We start from the raw sequence: 21,824 nt of genomic DNA on the forward strand, positions 1-21,824 counted from the left end.
AAAGAAACAAGACATGCATGTTCACTGTTACTGTAGCTGCACTGCCAACTAAAGGAAGAGACATCTTGAATATACAATGCAAGTGAAATAGAGGCTGAGTAAAATATCAGCTAGTAACTCTTGGGATTCTGTGTGAGAAGTGAAAACGAAAGTGATAAATCTAAACTAGTGCCTTGATTGCAGGTGTGGTATAAAGTGCTGATTAAGGCTCTAGTTTGAGCCCATAATTATAATAAAAGTGGGCAGATGATGGATATGCCCATCTGAAGCAAGGTTAAAAGTGGCAAGACATGAACTAACTCATACACACTACAACATCCAGTATTCCACAGACAATTTAGAAAAATGACTAAACCCTTTTTTTTCCCCCTATTTTCATTCAGAAACCTCAAGCAGTATTATTTTTTTAGTTCATTTTCACAGGGCCAGGCAGAATGTAGCATCAGAGAGCTCTATCTATCTATCTATCTATCTATCTATCTATCTATCTATAGTATATATATATATATATATATATATATATATATATATATATATATATATATATATATATATATATATATATATATATATATATATATATATATGTATGTATGTATATATATATTTTTTTTTACACACAAGTACACATCTCTTTAATTTGCTGTTTGCTGTTCTGTGAAATTATTTTTTCAATAAGATTTAATCTCTCATTTCTTGTTTTAATACTTATAAAATGGTAACAGGAGTCATACAGAATATTGTTATGAATACAGGGAAGGTTTGAAAAAAAGAAAAGACATCACAATATCTCTCTAAAGACTTAAAAGGCTACCTATATTTGTATAGAGGCACACTTAATGACACACTGCGTAAAAGTCAATCTACTGAAGCACTTCTGTAATTGGCAACAGTCTAGCAAACAAATAAATAAATAAACAAATAAACCAAGTCAACCGTAACCTTGTCATTATCCAATCTTCATAATGAGAGAGTCTATACTGCAGTTGTGCAGCTGTATACCCCCCTTCTAGTTCTAGTTCAATGTGTGCAGTAAACTGCTGGAGATCTTTTACCAGTCTGTGGTCTCCAGCGCCCTGTACTTCGCTGTGGCCTGCTGGGGCAGCAGTACATCCAAAAGGGACATCTCTCGGATTGACAAACTGATCCGCAAAGCTGGACAGGTGGTTGGCTGTCAACTGGAGACATTTGTGACAGTGAGGGACAGGGGGACTCTGGACAAACTGCTCTCTATTATGGACAATCCTGCTCATCCACTCCACCGGACTGTAGAGGGGCAAAGGAGCTCCTTCTCCAATAGACTTTTACAGCTGCGCTGTCACAGTGAGCGCTACAAGAACACATTCTTACCATTCTCTATACAGATGTACAATAACTCCCCACTTTGTGACAGATAACTAACATTCATTTCAAAGCCTCTGTGTAAACTGGCACTGCATTTAGTCACATGTTGTATATATTGTAAATTTCTAAATTTCCATATTCTATATTGCCAATTTTACTTGATAGTTTTATTTATCTTTGTAAAAGTGTACATATTCCAGATTGCTTTATGGATAGTACCTATTCTATTTTATTATTATTATTTACTTTTTTTTCTCTTACCTACTATTGCTGTTTCTATTTCTTCCTCTATTGCTGTTCTGAGCTACTGTGACAACAGAATTTCCCTTGTGGATGAATAAAGTCTGTCTAAGTCTAAGTCTAAGTCTAAGTCTAAGTCTAAGTCTAGTTCTATCCTATTTCCATATGAGAAAATGATTAACAGAAGCAAAAGCCAAAATGAGTCATTTAAACAGTGTGCCCATTGTTTGTTTTTTTTTCACCACAGAAATACATGCACATCTGATGTGTTTGAAAGCAGTGTGCCCATCAATTTGCAAAGTCTTGTGAAGACTATGACCATTAACAACTCATGAACAAGAACGCGGTGAATGACCTCTTTCACAAGGCTATAGAGCTACTAACTGGTAGACTAAGTTTTCTCATAACAGATAGCACATCAGCACTATGGCGTGTTCACGTGTTTACATAACAAAAAGAAAATTGTAATGGTGCATCTACATAGTTGTCAATGAGCCAAATCAAATAAGCTGCAGCTGCAGAAAACACTAGCGCGGTTTTGTACGACTGTCATGATAAGCATTCACCTAAAATCAGGGACGCCTCCGATGGGATTGCATCGACATGGAGAATCATGTTTATCACAGACGTGTAACTGTTCAGGTAGATGAAGCATCTGAATGAGTTAGCTCATCGTCAAGCTCTCTAAATGCTTTGTGACTGTATCCGACTGCATTCAAAAACAAGAAATTTACATAAGAGATGTCTAAAATCTTCCAACATTTTAGCACTCCCTTCATAAAGACAGCTGAGGATGTTCTGGAGTCTGAGTAGAATGAAAAAAAAAATGGTAGTGGATTTAATAAAAGGCAATTTTATAAGAATCCTCAGTGTAAAGAAAGAATTTAAAAGGAAGATAAGGAATAAATGACAATGTCTCTGCCAGCTGAACTTGAGTCATGGGCTAAGTAACAGAATAGATACAGCCAATATACCCAAATCAATTTTTTATAGGTAAGACAAAGGGCACCTTTTGGAGTTAAAAAGATTTAGCCTGAGCAAAGCCTGGTACTGCACTACTAGTGCTGCACTAATTTGTCATCAAACCAGAGCTGTGACAACTGAGCTATTACTGCACCACCGTTGTTTGCCATCAAAACCAACAGGCAGGCGTGGCAGCCCAGGCTGGAATCTACACACAAATACCGCAACAAGCCATGTGGAGACAAGCCATCAATCAGGGCCCACTGCACATGCTGTTAAATCACAGCTCAAATGCAGTCACAGCATAGTAAAAAGCTGACCTGAGAGGGGGGATTTTGTCTCTTTCCACAGTATTAGCTTAGATGATGCACTTTTGTGGAAACATTTTTGTGGAAACTAATGATTTGAATCATAATGCTTGAATTTGGCAAGTCAAGGCATATTTATGTGGGTGACACAGTTTCACAGCAGAGCGATTCAAATGCTTTAGAGACATAAAACATTAGAAAATAAAAAAAGCATTGTTTAAAATAAAAAAAAAGAGAAAAAGGAAAAGGAAAGAACTCAAGACTATTAAAAAAATAATCAAATATAAAAACGATTTAGGCTCAAAAGAAGCAATGTAGGGCTGCACGGTGGCACAGTGGTTAGCACTGTGGCCTCACAGCAAGAAGGTCACTGGTTCAATCCTTGGCTGGGGAGGGGTTTGGTCAGTGGCCTTTCTGTGTGGAGTTTGTGTGTTCTCCCTGTGTATGCATGGGTTCTCTCCAGGTACTCTGGCTTCCTCCCACCATCCAAAGACATGCATGTTAGGTTAATTGGTTACTCTAAATTGCCCCTAGGAATGAGTGTTAGCATGAGTGGTTGTTTGTCTTTCTGTGTGGCCCTGCAATGGACTGGCAAGCTGTCCAGGGTGTACCCTGCCTGTCACCCAAAGCCAGCTGGGATAGGCTCCAGTTTCTCCACGACCCTGAATTGGAAAATGTTTGGAAAATGAATGAATGAATGAATTAAAGAAACAATGTAGATTTGGACTTTGGATTAAAAACTATTGAAATGCAGCTCAGAACAAGTGAGTCTTTAACCTATATTAACAGTATAGCTGACCTAAAAGTTTCTGGAAATTTCTTACAAGCACGTGGAACAGAAGCAGAATGCAGCTTCTCCAATTATGGTTCGGACTCTGGGAATTGATAAAAGACCAGACCCAGACGACCTGAGGCGTCTGGTGGGTTCATAGTGGCTCAAAAGGTCACTGATGTATTTGGGTCCTAAAGCAGACAGAGCTTTACAGAGCAGCAATAAAACTTTAAAGTCTATCCTCTGACAGGCAGCAAGAGAGAACTGGACTGATGTGGTCCACTTTCTTGGTCTTAATGTGGACTCGAGCAGCAGAGTTCTGAATGAGTTGCAGATTTCCAGTTGATTTTCTAGGTACATTTGTAAATCTACCTAGAAATTATACAATGATACAATAATCAAGCTGTCTAAAGATGAAAACACGGAGTAGTTTTCCCACATTCTGCTGTGACATCACAACTTTTATCCTTCTAATATATTCTTCAGGTGATCGTAGGCTGACTTTGTAATTCTCAATCAGAGTGCTTCGCTACACCCAGATTTCTGACCTCGTTGGTCGTTTTTTGAGTGTATAGATCGAAGCTCTGTGGTAACATTTATTTTATGTTTGTTTTTGGCTCCAAAGACATTCACTAACTGGTTAGCCAGTGAAGGCATGTCCATGTTAATCAAACCTTGGGTAAATTTACATGTAATTCTTGCCTGCTCAGATGTAAAGTTACTTATTGACACAAATTCCTCACTTTTCTCTAGGTATTGCTTTAAACTAATTTTGTACAGTGCCAGAGAGGCTTACCCTGCTCCCCAGTATTTTGAGTAATTTAAGTGGTCAACTGTATTGAAGGCAGCACTAAGTAAAACTAAGACAAACATTTTCTGTATGCAAACATATGTTATTCATCAGTTTGGTCTCAGCAACCTCAGGGATATGGTGCTGTGTTAAACCTCACTGGAAGACACCATAGCTGCGGCTTTGTGTTTAAAAAATGTTGTCTTTTATGCTTCTTTACATCATATGTAATGCTTTTAACGTTTTATGTAAAGCACTTTGATTGGTCTTGTACATTACAGGTGCTACACAATTAACTGCCTTGCGTTTTTTCAATATTCTTACTCAAAAAATATGTTTTATGTAATTTGAGAATAAATAATGGGAGCTTCAACACAAAAGTAGGTTTTCTGATTAATGTTCCTCAAGGGTTTTTAGTATGATTGCGTTTTTGTTTCTTTAGATTTTCTTTTAATCTAAATAACCTCACAGAACAAGCTCAAATGGCTGACTATGTCTTTTCTATCTGAATAGTTTCTTCTTTCAGACAAGGTTAAGGTAGACAGATAAAATCAGATAACTACAAACACAACAATCACATCATTTATGAGACAATGCTCACATCATCATCTCAGACACTATTAAGTAAGATGGATCCAATAAAAATCAGATGGCAAGTCACCTTCATGCTCTTGCACACCTGGGACTCTTTCCTCCAGTGACCTGCAAGCAGTGGGTGGGCGTGGTCAAGCTGACGGATCTGTCAAGTCTGTCAGACTGGCCATGCCAGGAGTAACAGCTGATAAATGAAACATTACAGCTGTCTTCTGAGTAGGAGTGCAGTTAACAGTTCTATCTTAACCTAATCTGAAAAATACTTTTAAAATACTAATGAAACAGGATGAGAGGTGGAACTATTTTACTGCAAGCCTCTGTATATGCGTTCGGAGAGAGCCAGCATTTTGTAAAGGCAAAAACAAATGGCATTGGCGCACAACAAAAAAATAAACAATATTAATTTATTAATGTGTTAAGGTGACAATAATGTGATTATGATATGATAATAATGTGATAATAACATGATAACACCACAATAAAGGAGTTTTGATACTTCAGAAGTAAACAGCAATCTTGGACTCCCTTTCTTTGCAAATTTTACAGCACTTTGAACATGAGGTTAGCCATTATGACCTAAAGTCAGAAACTCGAAAGAAACTGTTCTCTTGACTGTGCTTCTCATCACACTATAAATTAATGTGTCTTTTAAGGTTATTATCCATCAGAATCATTCTGTTTCTAGCCTCGTTGACATACAGCAGGTTCATAATTTCAAAGGTGTGGTCTGTCAAACAGTGTGCATCAGCGTTTGTGTATTTATTCGTTTGATCTCTAGTTAGCCTCCTGTGTGTTTTCACATTTCTTAATGTCAAAACTGACTTACAGTGGCTTTAGATTATGTGTGTTTTAATAGATGTACAAACTTGTGAATATCTTTATCTAATAACCAACCTGGAAGTTGCTTTTAAAACAGCTATGAATTTTGCAGGACTTGATACTAAATAATCCTATTAACAATTTAAAGATGAGAAATTTGATCTGAATTACTTCTCCTGGAAACTACCACAACTCTACAATCTTTACTAATTTTTTTAGCAATCCCATACATTGATCTAAGGAGACGACTTGCTATTTTTAGGCAGGTCACGAGTAGGGATAGTTGCTCACGGGGGTGGATGACCATGTGCTTGGGGTGAGCCAATTTCATTCCCGCTGTCACTGCATCTGCAGCACCCCAGAGACACGCAGTTAACTAAGACAGTACCCTTAACAACCAGACTTTTAATGAGCTGTACATTGCAAGCAGACATGTGATACACGCTCTGTCCGCTCATTAAACAGAACAGCCTCAGACCTTTCCAGGATATTAGTGAGGATGACAGCCTGTCTTCAAGTAAAATACAATATGTAAAACAACAATGTTGTTTTGATATTAGGAGTTGTAATAATTGATCACTTGTAACACATTGGCAATATTGCCTTCTATTATTCAACAAAACCAAACTAACAGCGCTGCACAACCAATAGTGAAAGGGACAACTTATAAACCTTCTGATGGAGAAACTACCTTCCTTTTATCCCTCACTTCATCTCTGGGAATAAAGTGCACACAATACATGCTTCTTGGGTACTACATCACATGAGGGGCAAGTGACAAATGACATAATGTAGTGTAAGTTATGAGCCAGATTCTAATGGCTCATTACCCTCTGAGACATCGATGATACAAAATGTGCTGAATTCAGTTGATCATCTGAAAGCAAACAAGTCATATATCTCCGCAGCTCAGGTGCCACATTTCCAGCACTTTGAAGATATATCTCTGTAAACACGCACACTCCATACAAGTAACATCAAACATATAGCATTAAGGTTAGTCTCAGAGAGGTGTTCTGATGTAATATTAGCTTGGCACAGAGTATTCCTCAACAATAGCGGGGTGTTAAGAAAGTCAGTTTCCTGACTGCTCATGAAAATTCAGCTCCCTGATCTCTGGATCGCGGCTCCTCTTTGATGTGCACCTGACAGAGCTGTAGTAGGCCAGTGGTAAATTCCACTTCAAGACAGACCTCTGCATGAGTGTGTGTGTGTGTGTGTGTGTGTGTGTGTGTGTGTGTGTGTGTGCATGTCTGCATTAAACAATATATATGCATTGAGAAAATAAATGAAATAAAAATTGTGTCAGAAAAAGTTTGCATCGAGTCCATGAAGAAAGGAGGTGAAGCAAATCAAGGCAAGGCATTAAAAGAGGCAGTGTTAGTGCGTGGGTGGAAGGGTCTGTTCTGGAGTCCTAAGGTGAAGCCAGCTGTATCCTTTACACCCACCAGCACACAAATTCACACAGAAGAGGTGTTTACCTCCTTGAGGCAACCCATGAAGTTGTTGCTAACTGGAGATCCAGGCAGGTCAGCTGTGCTAGGACTTCCTCCAACATAGAAAAAGTCATCAGAGCCGAGCATGGTGTAGTCTTCTTGTGTATATCCAGTGGTGGTCAGAATCCCATCCACGGATATCGTTACCTAGACAACAAAGCACAGGGAAAGGACACGCTATACTGAGACAGCCTATAAATTGTCATAATCCCCTTATTGTCTTCTGGTCTATGACAGACTTCCTTGTGTTTATTTATTTTAAAACCCATTTTCATGTCTGTTTTCAGTGTCTTTTTTCTTGTTTGTTTCTCTTATTATTTTGTCCAGTTTGATTAGTTGACAGATAAGCCTTCAAAGGAATGCTATTCTAGTTAGAGAGTTAGTAAACTATCCACACTACAGTGTTAGTACTGTCTCCACTGCAACTTAAAATACTTTAGCAGACACAAAAATGGTGTTAGTAAAGTGTTATCTAGGTTAGTTTAACCATTATTCCATATTAGTACATTCAGCAGTTTGACAAAATAAGTCAGAACGTGCCTCTGGGTTAGAGAGGGAGCACATGCTATGTGAAGCACAATCACCTTCAGTTGGAAAAGAAAACGAGAACATGCATGTATTTGTCCTTTCTTTTTGTTCATGAGCGTACAAAAAGAAATATTTCCCATGTTTTACGTCTGGGATATAGAATCAGTATTTTGACGTTTTTCCACATCAGTGTTGATGTCATGCAAAAGCTCATGAAGACTGCCAAACCACAAAGAAAAAAAAAAAAAAAAGGAGTCGGAAAAGAAATGACAAACACATTCCAACTGTCACAGTCATGTTGACAAATGGATAGTTTGACATTTGTAACATGTAGGAAAAAGAGCATGCCATGCGAGGTGGATGGGGGTAGAACTGGCTGAGCCAAAGAGCATCAGACCAGCCAGACAGGAGAGCGTCCTCATTATTAACCACAGCTTGATGCAAAAGGCTCGAAATGATGCTCCTAAAGAGGTGGATCAAACAGAATTGGACAGGAAACAAGTGAAATAAAGAGGGTGAAACCAATGTATGAACCCAGAAATAAAAAAACAAAAGAAAAAGATTTGAAAAGTAAGCAGAAGAGTACCAACCGCAATTTCCCTTTTTTTTTTTTTTTTTTTTGTAAATGACGTCTACAGTAAAAAATAAAGAAAGAAAAGAAACACACGGCAAACCCAAACTAAGAAACAATTAGAATGATATCTACCGAACAATGTAGTGTGTTTACCATAGCGTGTCCAATGCCTGAGTGCTTTGTGGAAAAGGGGGGAGAAAGGAAATTAAAAACTGTGAACAGAATAACGATTGTTACTCAAATAATATATGATGGTCAATACTGTTAGTACATCGTTAAACGGCAAAAACCATACTGGTTAGTAGAATGGCACATTCCATGAATGATGTTAGTTTGTTCCCAAAGCATGTTAGTAGAGGAAAAAAGGGCAAAATAAGTTTAACAAGAAAAAAGCAGACTGAGGAAAATAAGAATGCTCCACAAGAGGCGCTAGAGCTTAACCAGAATCACGTTGAGGTTTTCCTGGTGACGTTTTGCACTATTTTCAGTCCCCAAAGTTGCAGATTAAAACATTCCTTACCAAAATCCTGACCAAAGGTTATGACTGACAGACATCAGATGTTTCATGAGAAAGAATTCCGAAAGCACATCAGCTGATCTTCTGTAAAAAAGTGCTAAGCGGAGCACCCTTTTTTTTTTAAAAAAAAAACTTTTTCATGGAGATTTGGGTCCCTCTGCAGAGGACGCACTCAATATGCTTGCTTTTCCTTCACAATTTGAATGTATTCAATGCCCAAGCTCACTAAATTCTTTGAGTTGTCAACAATCAACATTCTGATTTTGCAAACAAACAGCTTTGGTACTAAACTGAAGATAAATGTTTCCCAAAAGAGGGGCAGGAACAAATCTAGAGATATTTTTTCTCAGTGATGAGACAGAGACTGGTTTCAGAAAGTGGGAGTGTAAGACAGCAGTTTAAAAAAAAAACAATTTGTCTGATAATATGGGGGTAAAACATGATAATAACATCTACCTCTTTAACCCAAGTATAACCCTCTAAAAGACACTCCAACTTAATAAATACACACATTTTCCAATTTGTCAGAACAATCAGGTGACTGTTTTACTGTATTCAGCTCAGATAAGAGATAATATATGTGCTTGTCTTTTTATTAGAAGATGTTGGTAAGTTTAGTTAGTTAGGATTATCCTTCAAGTATTTGTTTGTTAATCAATAAAAATGCTGTCAATATGAAAACTAACATACTATTATCCCACAACATAACCGTTTTATTGTTGAGTTGAGCCAGTGCCAATCAATACTCCAGTCCTTATTCAAAAGAAGGGCATTTTTCTGTTTCCTTGAAACAAGCAATGTACCTTACGAGGGACGGAGGAATCCAGACAGTCTCTGATACTAAATACAAAGCAATTCTAAAATGATAAAGTAGTATTGACAACGTTAATGCTGGTGCCCATGGCAGTGATCAGTCAGCTGAGTCCCCTTTATCTTTCTCACAGGACACTGGTGTTGTTTCTTGGGGTTATATCCAAGTGCTAAATTAATTCTTTCACTTGGGGAAAACTAGGCAGTGTAGTACATGAGGAAACATCACTTGCCTGTCAAAGGTAATGGCCTCAATGTACGTTATTAAAAATAAAAAAATCTGGTCAATGTAAAAATTTTACCTAACTGCTTCGGTGGTGGCTCACATAAGTTGCCATAGATGAAATCTATGACTTTCCTTATGGCAGCCATAGAGACAGTTATGGACAAAATCCATTGAGAAAGTGTAGATTTGTAGTTTAACAGGACTTTTGTCTCTTCCGATCGGGCACAGGCCTCTAAGACTGGCATGACGGTCATGCCCAAGGACTCTGTCACAAACAGTGACAGCTGCATCCTGACCCCATTTAGTATATGCCAGCTGACTAATCAGTTGTAGTTAGATTGTTTGCAACACAGCAAACATCCTGGGACTGCTGATGAGAAATAGCCATTTGGCTAATTTTGGTACATTTACAACAATGTTTACGCATGTATAATGTTCCTGTCAACAATAAATTAATAAATATTACAGTAAATAGATCAAGTAACCTCTGTTGGCACACTCTTTTCAGGCTGATCTGTTAAATAAAATGAAATTCTGCATATTACTCTTATTTTATTTCATTAGGGTATGATGAAGATGAAGGAGAGTCCTGTTGAAAAAAGCTACACAGTCCTCCGTTTTTTTTGGAAGCACTGCTGCTGTGGCACAATCACCTTTGCAAGAGGGGAGCTACAAGGCCATGAACAGTTAAAAAAAAAGATCCTGGAAGAAGGATTGCCTGTGTTAAACCTGCAGTTTTAAAGCAAACAAATGCTACTCGACATAAAGATTTGCTTTAAATATGTGTTTGCTTTCAGGATGCCGAGAAGTCTGATTGAATGCTATTAAATGTGAAGGTGCTGTAAAGCTTTGAATACACTCAAAATAATATCATCCCTGACTAAATATGTTCTCACTGACAGCACAAAAATCTCCACAAGAACTGAAAATCTACTTCAGTCAGTTCCTCAAAATATTTTGTTGATGCAGAATAACACGACAAGGCTTTAAATTGTCTGACATTTTTTCCCCCTAAATGCTGTCAAAGAGAGTTTTTCAGGGTCCTGAAATAATAGTAGCAGAACAGACTTGATGTTCCTTAAAAAAAAAAAAAAAAAAAAAAAAATCCTTGTCTAAATGTCCCTGCTCTCCTTGTGATGCTGGTTTAGTCTCCACCAAGCATCATGATTCAATTAGGCAATTCAATTACATGGTCTGGAAGAAAAATGAGATCTTTTATGATGGCAATAATTTAAATGCATTTGTTGTAATTAATTTACTGAATCCCTTTATCACCCTCTGTACTGTTACCTGACGGAGATTCCTTGTTACTTTGACATCATGCCAATCATTGTCATTAAATTTCCCATTGACTGGCTCCACAAGAGCTTCAAAGGCTCCAGACCCCAAATTAATGACGAGTGAAACAGCCCCATTTTTCAGTGCCAGGTTGACGTAATCAGCTGATTTGCCCGTGTGCAGCATCAGTCCATTCCTCTGTAGGGTTTTGAATGACAATGTGATTTCATCACTGCTGCTTTGAATCGGGTTCAAGGACAAGTCGTAGCAGAAGAACTCAGATCCTTTGAAGGTTGCGACATACTCTTCTTTCCCTGTGGAGACAAGAGAAAGAGAAACGTACTGCGTTAATATCGGGGCCTCTTGGGGACCCAAAAAGAAGCTGCTCGCAAAAAAGAAAAAAAAATGTCTCAAAATGTTCAGTTAATAGCAAATGTGCTGAAAAAGGAGAGCTGAAATGCTACTGTAGGTAGAGACAGATGAATTGTTAAAAACACTGTCAACATCCCAAAGAAGCAGAGGAGTATAGAGAGAAGTCCAGATGCATGGTGTTTTGTTTCTCCACGGTCACATCATTTAGGATTATGCACCGTCGAGTAGAAAAAGGATGAACAGATGGTTCATGTGAAAAAAGAAGTTTAAAGTGTCATAGTAACTTTTCAGCTCTTTAAAAACACATTTTCTATAATGATTGATTCCTAAATGCTCAGATCACAATAATCTTAGCTCTCAGCAATAATAATGTCCAAATGACATAAAGAACAGATTGTTGGCTAAATGTTATTTGAATTAAAGATACTGTATGTCAAGATCTGGGTTGTTGCAGACTAGAGCTTCTCCATCCACCACTGATGCATATGAGAATATGGACGTTTTTTATATTTGTTTACGGACTATTACCAGAGCTGAACTTACACAGCACATGAATGAAACTATGTGATGAGCAGAGCAAACGACTATAACATGAACAGATATAAAGAGCTGTCTTTATGTCTCCCTGAGCCGTCACCTTATCGTGGTGGAGGGGTTTGTGCGTCCCGAAGATCCTAGCAGCTATGTTGTCGGGGGCTTTATGCCCCTGGTAGTATACACCCATGGCAAACAGGTGTCTAGGGGAGGGACCAGACCAAGCACGGCTCATAGACCCCTATGATGACGACCAACCTGGGCATGAATGTTCCCTTGCCCGGACGCGGGTTACCGGGACCCCCCTCTGGAGCCAGGCCTGGAGGCGGGGTACGAGAGCGAGCGTCTGGTGGCCGGGCCTTCGCCCATGGGGCCCGGTCGGGCTCAGCCCAAAAGGGTTACATGGGCCCCGCCTCCCGTGGGCTCACCATCTGCGGGAGGAGCCGTAGGGGTCGGGTGCAATGTGAGCTGGGCGGCAGCAAGGGGCGGGGACCCTGGCGGTCCGATCCCCGGCTGCAGAAGCTGGCTCTAGGGACGTGGAACGTCACCTCTCTGGTGGGGAAGGAGCCTGAGCTTGTGCGCGAGGTTGAGCGGTTCCGACTAGATATAGTTGGACTCACCTCGACGCATGGCTTGGGCTCTGGAACCAGTACCCTCGAGAGGGGCTGGACCTTCTTCCACTCTGGAGTTGCTCATGGTGAGAGGCGCCGAGCAGGTGTGGGCATTCTCATCAGCCCCCAGCTTGGTGCCTGCACATTGGGGTTTACCCCGGTGGATGAAAGGGTAGTTTCCCTCCGCCTCCGGGTGGGGGGACGGGTCCTGACTGTTGTCTGTGCTTATGCACCGAACAGCAGTTCAGAGTACCCACCCTTTCTGGGGTCCTTGGAGGGAGTGCTGGAGGGTGCTCCTTCTGGGGACTCCATTGTTCTGCTGGGGGACTTCAATGCTCACGTGGGCAATGACAGTGAGACCTGGAGGGGAGTGATTGGGAGGCATGGTCCCCCCCCTCTGAACCCAAATGGTGTTTTGTTGTTGGACTTCTGTGCTCGTCATGGATTGTCTATAACGAACACCATGTTCCAGCATAAGAGTGTCCATATGTACACCTGGCATCAGGATTCCCTGGGCCGCAGTTCAATGATCGACTTTGTAGTCGTATCGTCGGACCTGCGGCCACATGCCTTGGACACTCGGGTGAAGAGGGGGGCGGAGCTGTCAACTGATCACCACCTGGTGGTGAGTTGGCTCAGATAGTGGGGGAGGAAGCCGGTCAGAGCTGGCAGGCCCAAACGTGTTGTGAGGGTCTGCTGGGAACGTCTGGCTGAGTCCCCTGTCAGAGCGAGCTTCAACTCCCACCTTCAGCAGAGCTTCGAACATGTCCCGGGTGAGGCGGGGGACATTGAGTCCGAATGGGCTGTGTTCCGTGCCTCTATTGCTGAGGCGGCCAGCCGGAGCTGTGGCTGCAAGGTCGTTGGTGCCTGTCGTGGCGGTAATCCCAGGACTCGTTGGTGGACACCAGCAGTGAGGGATACCGTCAAGCTGAAGAAGGAGTCCTATCGGGCCTTCTTGGCCTGTGGGACTCTGGAGGCAGCTGATGGGTACTGGCGGGCTAAGCGGCATGCGGCTTCGGCCGTTGCCGAGGCAAAAACTCTGGCATGGGAGGAGTTCGGCGAGGCCAAGGAGAAAGACTTCCGGACGGCTTCGAGGAGATTCTGGTCCACCATCCGGCGGCTCAGGGGGGGGAAGCAGTGCTCCATCAATACTGTGTACAGTGGAGATGGGGTGCTGCTGACCTCAACTCGGGACGTTGTGGGTCGGTGGAGGGAATACTTCGAAGACCTCCTCAATCCTACCAACACGTCTTCTCATGAGGGAGCAGAGCTGGTCGACTCAGGGGTGGACTCTCCTATCTCTGGGGCTGAAGTCGCTGAGGTGGTCAAAAAGCTCCTCGGCGGCAAGGCCCCGGGGGTGGATGAGATCCGCCCCGAGTTCCTTAAGGCTCTGGATGCTATGGGGCTGTCCTGGCTGACACGCCTCTGCAGCATCGCGTGGACATCGGGGGCAGTACCGCTGGATTGGCAGACTGGGGTGGTGGTCCCCCTTTTTAAGAAGGGGGACCGGAGGGTGTGTTCCAATTACAGGGGAATCACACTCCTCAGCCTCCCTGGTAAGGTCTATTCAGGGGTCCTGGAGAGGAGGGTCTGCCGGATAGTCGAATCCCGGATTGAGGAGGAGCAGTGTGGTTTTCGTCCTGGTCGCGGAACAGTGGACCAGCTCTATACCCTCTCTGGGGTCCTGGGGGGGGGGCATGGGAGTTTGCCCAACCAGTCTACATGTGCTTTGTGGACCTGGAGAAGGCATTCGACCGTGTCCCCCGGGGGCTCCTGTGGGGGGTACTCCAGGAGTATGGGGTACCGGACCCCCTTGTACGAGCTGTCCGGTCCCTGTACGACAGGTGTCAGAGCTTGGTCCGCATTGCCGGTAGTAAGTCGGATTCGTTTCCGGTGAGGGTTGGACTCCGCCAAGGCTGCCCTTTATCACCGATTCTGTTCATAACTTATATGGACAGAATTTCTAGGCGCAGCCGAGGGGTTGAGGGGATCCGACTTGGTGGCCTCAGGATTGGGTCCCTGCTTTTTGCGGATGACGTGGTCCTGTTGGCTTCATCTGGTCGTGATCTCCAGCTCTCGCTTGAGCGATTCGCGGCCGAGTGTGAAGCGGCTGGGATGAGAATCAGCACCTCAAAATCTGAGACCATGGTCCTCAGCCGGAATAGGGTGGATTGCCCTCTCCGGGTCGGGAGTCAGGTCCTGCCTCAAGTGGAGGAGTTTAAATATCTCGGGGTCTTGTTCACGAGTGAGGGAAGGATGGAGCATGAGATCGACAGACGGATCGGTGCGGCGTCTGCAGTAATGCGGGCTCTGCGCCGGTCTGTCGTGGTGAAGAAGGAGCTGAGCCAGAAGGCGAAGCTCTCGATTTATCAGTCGATCTACGTTCCTACCCTCACCTATGGTCATGAGCTGTGGGTCGTGACCGAAAGAACGAGATCTCGTATACAGGCGGCTGAAATGAGTTTCCTCCGCAGGGTGGCCGGGCTCTCCCTTAGAGATAGGGTGAGGAGCTCAGTCATCCGGGAGGGGCTCAGAGTAGAGCCGCTGCTCCTTCGCATCGAGAGGAACCAGTTGAGGTGGCTCGGGCATCTGGTCAGGATGCCTCCTGGACGCCTCCCTGGTGAGGTGTTCCAGGCACGTCCCTCTGGGAGGAGACCCCGGGGAAGACCCAGGACACGCTGGAGGGATTACATCTCTCGGCTGGCCTGGGAACGCCTCGGGATCCCCCCCGCAGAGTTGGCAAATGTGGCTGGGGAGAGGGAAGTCTGGGCTTCCCTGCTTAGGCTGCTGCCCCCGCGACCCGACCCCGGAAAAGCGGCAGAAGATGGATGGATGGATGGATGGTCTTTATGTCTAAGCAAGTCACATAAAATGTATTTTATTCAAGTTCCACACACGTTCCTTATTAGGAGATATGATTTTGCAAAACCACAGTCACATTTAATACAGAGTGGTGAAATAATAAAAAAAAAAATATATATATATATAATTAGCATGACTGAACCTCTACTAACTGAGCACATTCTATACAACCTGTAACAATAAACTAAACTGTTCTTTTGATTATTTAGAAAATAATGTGACTGGAAATATTGGATACACATCTGTACCCGCATTAAGAGTCTGTTGCAATCTGTCATTTTGCTTCATATGGACACAGCTATTATCCAAAAATTATCATCCACATGGGCTTTTTCAAGAAAAAGATATCAGGGTTACTGAAATATGAGAGGAACTTGACAAAAACAACCCTGAAAAAGTCTCTCATCACAGTTACTGCGATATACAAACAAACCAAAGCAGCAATGAGCATCAGCGGGCGATGAATGTGAACACCCATTAGAGAGCATTTAAAAACAAGTTTAGACAGATAACAAGCCATTAAAGTCACAAGCAGAAAATAACCCACAAATGGACCAAAGCATTCATTATCATTCATTCATTTATGTATGCATGCCAAACAAGCAAACATAGACACATGCACACACACACACACACACTGAAGTGAACTGACACACACTTGCTCAGAGGAGCATCCAGGCAAGGATGCAACAATGTAAGAAATAAAAAGGGGGTTGCTGTCCACAACAATTTGTCACCTCATTGATTTCCCCTTAAAAGGAGCTACAGTGCACCTCTGGGAAAACTACAAGGGGCCATAATTGAAGCTGACTGGATCTGACCACTCTTTGGTCATTCCCTCAGTGTCTGAGACCCTTATGAGTGAAAATGAGAGAAGTCCAGCATCTTCACAAAACCCACCCATCCCAATGACCACATAACAAATTGAACCAATAGTTTAGCATCTTCCTATCTCTTTTCACAAATCTCTGTGTCTACAAGTCAGCGTTTATCCCCTAACCTTGGAGAATGAATAGAGCATATACAACAGAGACACAGGGAGGAATTTACATTTGGGGCTCAGTCTGGAGTAAGTTTCTGTGTGGTTGTACATCTATATACAATGAATTGTATTTTAACATCTGGTTTATAGATAATACTAGTAATGATGTAAAGAAAAAAACAAATATACCCATATTTGCATCACTAATTTAACATAAATTATGCATTTTTCAAACAATGAATTCACTAAAATTGACAGTGGCTAGCAGTCTTTTTGATGCACTTCTCTCAGTCTCTCACCAGGCATGTCAGATATCAACTCTAGGTTGCATGCAAGCCTCAGTTTGGCCTTCAGTAAACAGCTCACAGGCACACAGCTGATTTTCATCAGTTTATTCATTTTACAGTAGCATCTGACAGATATAGGGTCTTCAATGGCTAATGCCAATTGTTTACAGAGCAGAAAAGCCAGTGACCAATGCATAATACATGTAACAGGGTGCAGGTTTCATCATTTCTCATCTGATAAAACACAATAATTTGAAAGCATTAAACAAAAAGTTGAAGTTGCATCTGTAAACACAGCTTCCCACTGAATACAAGAACCTGCACTGCAGCTGTGTATCCATGTTTTGTTTACCGGACTCATTAAATAGTCTACAGCCAGTGGCGTGACATAATTGCTAACTGGGTAATTCATGTGTCTCTAATTTTCAACCATAGATTGCTTATCTACAATAAACCTGGGCAACTCTGTTTTAAGAGTCAGCAGAAAGGCAACTCAGAGTTTGTTACAGGAATGAAAAAAAAAAAAAAAAAAAAAACCCAGTGGAGTCCACTTTGGTGTCCACTTTAACCTTTAAAATACAAGTTCAGCACTTACTGGTGTCATGCTGGAAAAAAAAGGCCTGTAATTGTGTGGTAATTTCATAGAAACAGAAAAGAAATTACTCAGTAATTACAGGGATATTACCTGTATATTTCTACTAGTAATTACTGCGTATTAACTGTAACTGCCCAGTAATTTCTTCTTTGTTTCTATGAAATTACCACAAAAGTACCATATAATTACTGATCTGTAATGTAAAGTGCTACCCAAAAACAAAAACAAATATATTATGACTCTAATTAAAGAACTGTTTAGTTTTTTTTTTTCCCCTTTTCACTTATATTTCTACCTTTAAAGTATGTTAAAGCTCCACTAGTTCCCATATATACATGTAACACTTACATGTTCATCGTTTTCACACTGGTCCACAGCTGACACAAATCCCTGCAGTGTGGATATGTAGCATTAATGTGTGAGTTCTCTGCAGAAAAAAAAAAAAAAAGCTACTTCATATTATAGTAGTGTATCTTTTTCTTATGGTGTCCCTTTAGATATTCTAACATGTTCCAGTTGTCTCTCTGGAGTGTCCTGCAGTCTGCAGTGAATCAAGCTACAGCAAACTGTGAGCACCTTAATGCCCCTGAGTCATGACACTGAATGAAAACATGGGTGAAAGTAAGCTCCTTAGTCTTCTTTTGAGTAAAAAGAACACAGAAAACAAGACATAAAGAGGCTGAAAGTGAAGCTTCTAAGACCAGAGATATACTAGCAGTAAAAAAAAATTGTCAATCTCTTTCTCTGCATATTTCAATAGTTGACAAAACATCATCCACCAATGATAAAAACTCCTATCGATATATATTTTAAACAGCATGTGTATTTTTTTTAAAAAATGGAAGATGTGGTAAATTCTTCAATGCTGTTTTTATCGATATACCTTCAAACAAACTGCTCTCTTTATTATAAATAATTATTATTCAAAAGAATCTAACTGCTAGTACTTTAACCTGATTCTCTGTGGTCACGTCACATTTGTGGTTACGGTGCAGAAACTAACCATCCGTATTGATGGAAGTAATACAATTATTCACAACTCAAATCAAATTAGGATCACAAAGTAGTCAGAGTAGTACAATAAAGCATGTTCAGTATATTTTACTTCAAGGAACAGCAAAAGCAGCATAAATGCCTTTAAAGCACAATTTAACCCTCAATTAATTAAAGCTAAATTTGTAGAACCCAATTACTCATTTATTACGAAGCAGCGAGGGGCTACAAGCTGGAGCACGTCATACTGTATGTGCAACACTGCCAGCAATGTGACCGAGTGCCCAGGAGGCTCTTCATCAGTCACTTTGCGCTGACACTAATCTGGCATCTGCTACTCTATGGCTCCATTTTAAATTAGTTTGCACCTAAAAGTAAGCGCAAGTTGTCAACATCAAAATCATGACACGTCAGTTTGAAACAGCCTTAGCAGGACATAGGAGAAACAGACAAACAGAGCAAAGCAAAGTGCAATTAATCAAATATAAATATGTATATACATCCCCCCACCGTCCACGAAATGCATGCTAGGTTAATTGTTTACTCTAAATCAGGGGTGCCCAAAATCAGTCCTTAAGGCCTGCTATCCTGCTGGTTTTGAGCCACACCTGACTCATATTAAATGGGGTCACTAGCCTATAAAGTTATGGACAATGACTGATTGGTTTGGGTCAGGTTTGTGGAAGCAGCCTGTCATGGACTGGCGACTTGTTCAGGGTATACCCTGCTTATGCCCAATAATTGCTGGAATGAAGTCCACCTTCCCAGACTAAGCAGTTAATAAAATGGATGGAAGGGTGATGAAGCACCCATCTATTTGGATGCATGAAGACCTGCTGGATTGTGACCCCTGAGGACCCGAGCTGGACACCCCTGCTCTACAGTGCTAGCAACCTGTCCAATATATATCTGTATATATATATATATATATATATATATATATATATATATATATACATATATATATATATATATATATATATATATATATATATATATATATATATATATATATATATATATATATATATATATATATACTAGTATGTATATACTCCATTTTATTCTATATCTCTCTCTATTCTATAGCATAAAAAAGGTCAAAAGACACTAAAGATACTAGATAGTAAGTGTGAAAGAGTATAATGAGCCAGAGTTGGAGAATATGTGAATATATATTATAGTCTTCGTGACAGATTTACTCGAAACAATGATATTTTTAACACGGAACTTTTCAGCAGTGTTTGTGTCAGACTTCACCCACGTTCATCTTCCATTCAACTCTTCACACTGGTCTTCAGCTCTAGATAACAAGCTGAGGTAAAACTAGATTGTGCAAGTTTTTAAACATATAGACACTTCAAAAGACGCATGAGTGGATTTTGTTGAGTTTAGCAATATGAAACTGGATGACAAAAAGATGTTGAGATTGACTGTGGATCTAGTCGTGTTTTGATTTACCTGCTGTGTCCTTTCTTTTTATTGTCAGCTTATAAAAATGACTGTAAGTTAATTTGATAAATTCACAAACCCTTTTGCTTGAAGCGTTGTCAAAGTGTGACATTCTTTGAGAAAATATTCTGTAAGGAGTTTGCTTAATCACGAGAAATAAAACTGCATATTTTAAACTGCATTTTGCTTGCAAGGTGGGAATCCTCAATATCCCCAAATCACATATGGCTGTTCTTGACATGAGTTTTGGTGATTTATGTTTTGAAAATAAAACAAAACTATATCACTGTAAATATGATTGTTTGTGTTTGTGATCTTGTTGACCGAACAGCAGTAATAGGGAAAAAAAAGCTTCAATTAGCTTAGTTACATGTATGCAGGCATTTAACTGACAGAGTCAGCATGTGTGCATATGTGTGCGCTAACGCAGACTAAGTTCTGTCAGACACCATACTGTGCTGGCTTAACATAGTGTCATTTAGATTCACAGTATGAAGGATATCTTGCTGTGCTCAGAGAGAAAGACCCTTTCCCTTGTGTCAGTCTGCAGAAACACTCATCCATATTAAATTTACACATAATTGGTTTTGCCACCGACCTTGTCATTAAGTATGGAAGCAGGCATCAATTGGACACTTATTGCAACATGTGTGGCTCATATTATGTAAGATGAGAGCCATTCAAGGTGCAAATATGTGCACGTGTTAGACATGTTGTAGATCTGTTGAGCAAAATTTGTGCACCTTTCCTTTTCTTGTTAAATTAAATATGATTATGCATTGATCATTTAAATATTCTTTCAATAATTTGATTTATATAATATTTTTTAATTATATTTCTAATATAAATATTTTTGATGGCTTAATTATTCTGCTGATTAATGTTTTTAAACAGTTAAGTTTTGTGGCTGGGCTATAACAACAAATAGTATTTAAAAATAAAATAAAATAAAATAAAATTAAATTAAATTAAATTAAAGAAAATTAGATGAAATTAAAAGCTCAAAAGGTCTTGGCTGCAGACTGGAGAGTGAGGCGGAGCTGGATATTGGACGGGGCTGGATGTCTAACCCCGCCCCCTCAGCATTTTGATTGGATGGCCACTGCTAACCCTAACCCCTTACACACGTCACCTGCTTAACCACGCTCAGTTGACGTCCAACTCTGCCCAAAATCCAGGCCCACCCATTCTCCAGGCTGTAGCAGGGGTTATTGTCTTAGGGAGGGCAGCTATGTCAACAAATTGATCATTTTTCTTGACTTATCCCTGTTTATAGTAACTGCTGGCATTAGCCAGGATGGAGGTCCATGTAACACCCTGTCATTTATAATCACTGACTTAAAATACATACCTTTGATAAATAATGTGGAATATAAAGCGAAGGTAAAATGATGTTTCACTCTGAAGTAAAGTACAATTTTGGTTTTCAAAAATGTTGGGAATCAGCTGGTAAATTTTAATCAAATTTAGCAAAAACTTGTGCAGGCCTTTTGGAGTGTGTCAGCCAGATCAAACACAGTCTGTGTGAATTCACTCTTGTTGGCAGCATCTCAGTCGGCAGTACAGGCAACCCTCCTCTGGGATCAGCTCCCACAAAGACACCTCATCCACAGCTTGGCATTATAGCTTTGATGATGCACACACCTGTGCACACACACTCATGCAGGCATAAAAACAAACATACAACAGACGATGGAAATGATACAGACACATCCACAAACAGAGAACCCAGAAAGGCACAAAGGCGATCTTGTTCTCAATCCTTTTGGCACACAAACTGCATCCAGTTTCTAATAACAAGTCTCCCAGCCTCCCACATCAAAAACTATAATTTCCCTTGCAGCAGAAAAAAAACACCATTAGAAAAAAATGACTTT

At 40.8% G+C, this 21,824-nt stretch overlaps 1 protein-coding gene across 7 annotated transcripts in view; it reads right to left on the bottom strand.

Moving 5' to 3' along the window:
• LOC306762628 (neurexin-1a-like) overlaps positions 1-21,824 on the bottom strand; it is a gene marked incomplete at both ends in the record, with an annotated part of 260,578 nt that overhangs the window by 157,492 nt on the left and 81,262 nt on the right. For 4 of the 7 annotated variants that reach the window (XM_079249178.1, XM_079249179.1, XM_079249177.1 and 1 more), the window contains 3 exons: positions 7,312-7,473; positions 8,582-8,605; positions 11,272-11,573. In XM_079249178.1, the coding sequence (XP_079105304.1) occupies positions 7,312-7,473; positions 8,582-8,605; positions 11,272-11,573 (488 nt within the window). Of the gene's footprint in view, positions 1-7,311; positions 7,474-8,581; positions 8,606-11,271; positions 11,575-21,824 lie in introns of all 7 variants that reach the window. The other 3 variants (XM_079249181.1, XM_079249180.1, XM_079249182.1) reach the window with 2 other exon arrangements.

This window comes from Telmatherina bonti (genome assembly GCF_933228915.1).
Source record: "Telmatherina bonti genome assembly, chromosome: 11".
NCBI lineage: Eukaryota > Metazoa > Chordata > Actinopteri > Atheriniformes > Telmatherinidae > Telmatherina > Telmatherina bonti.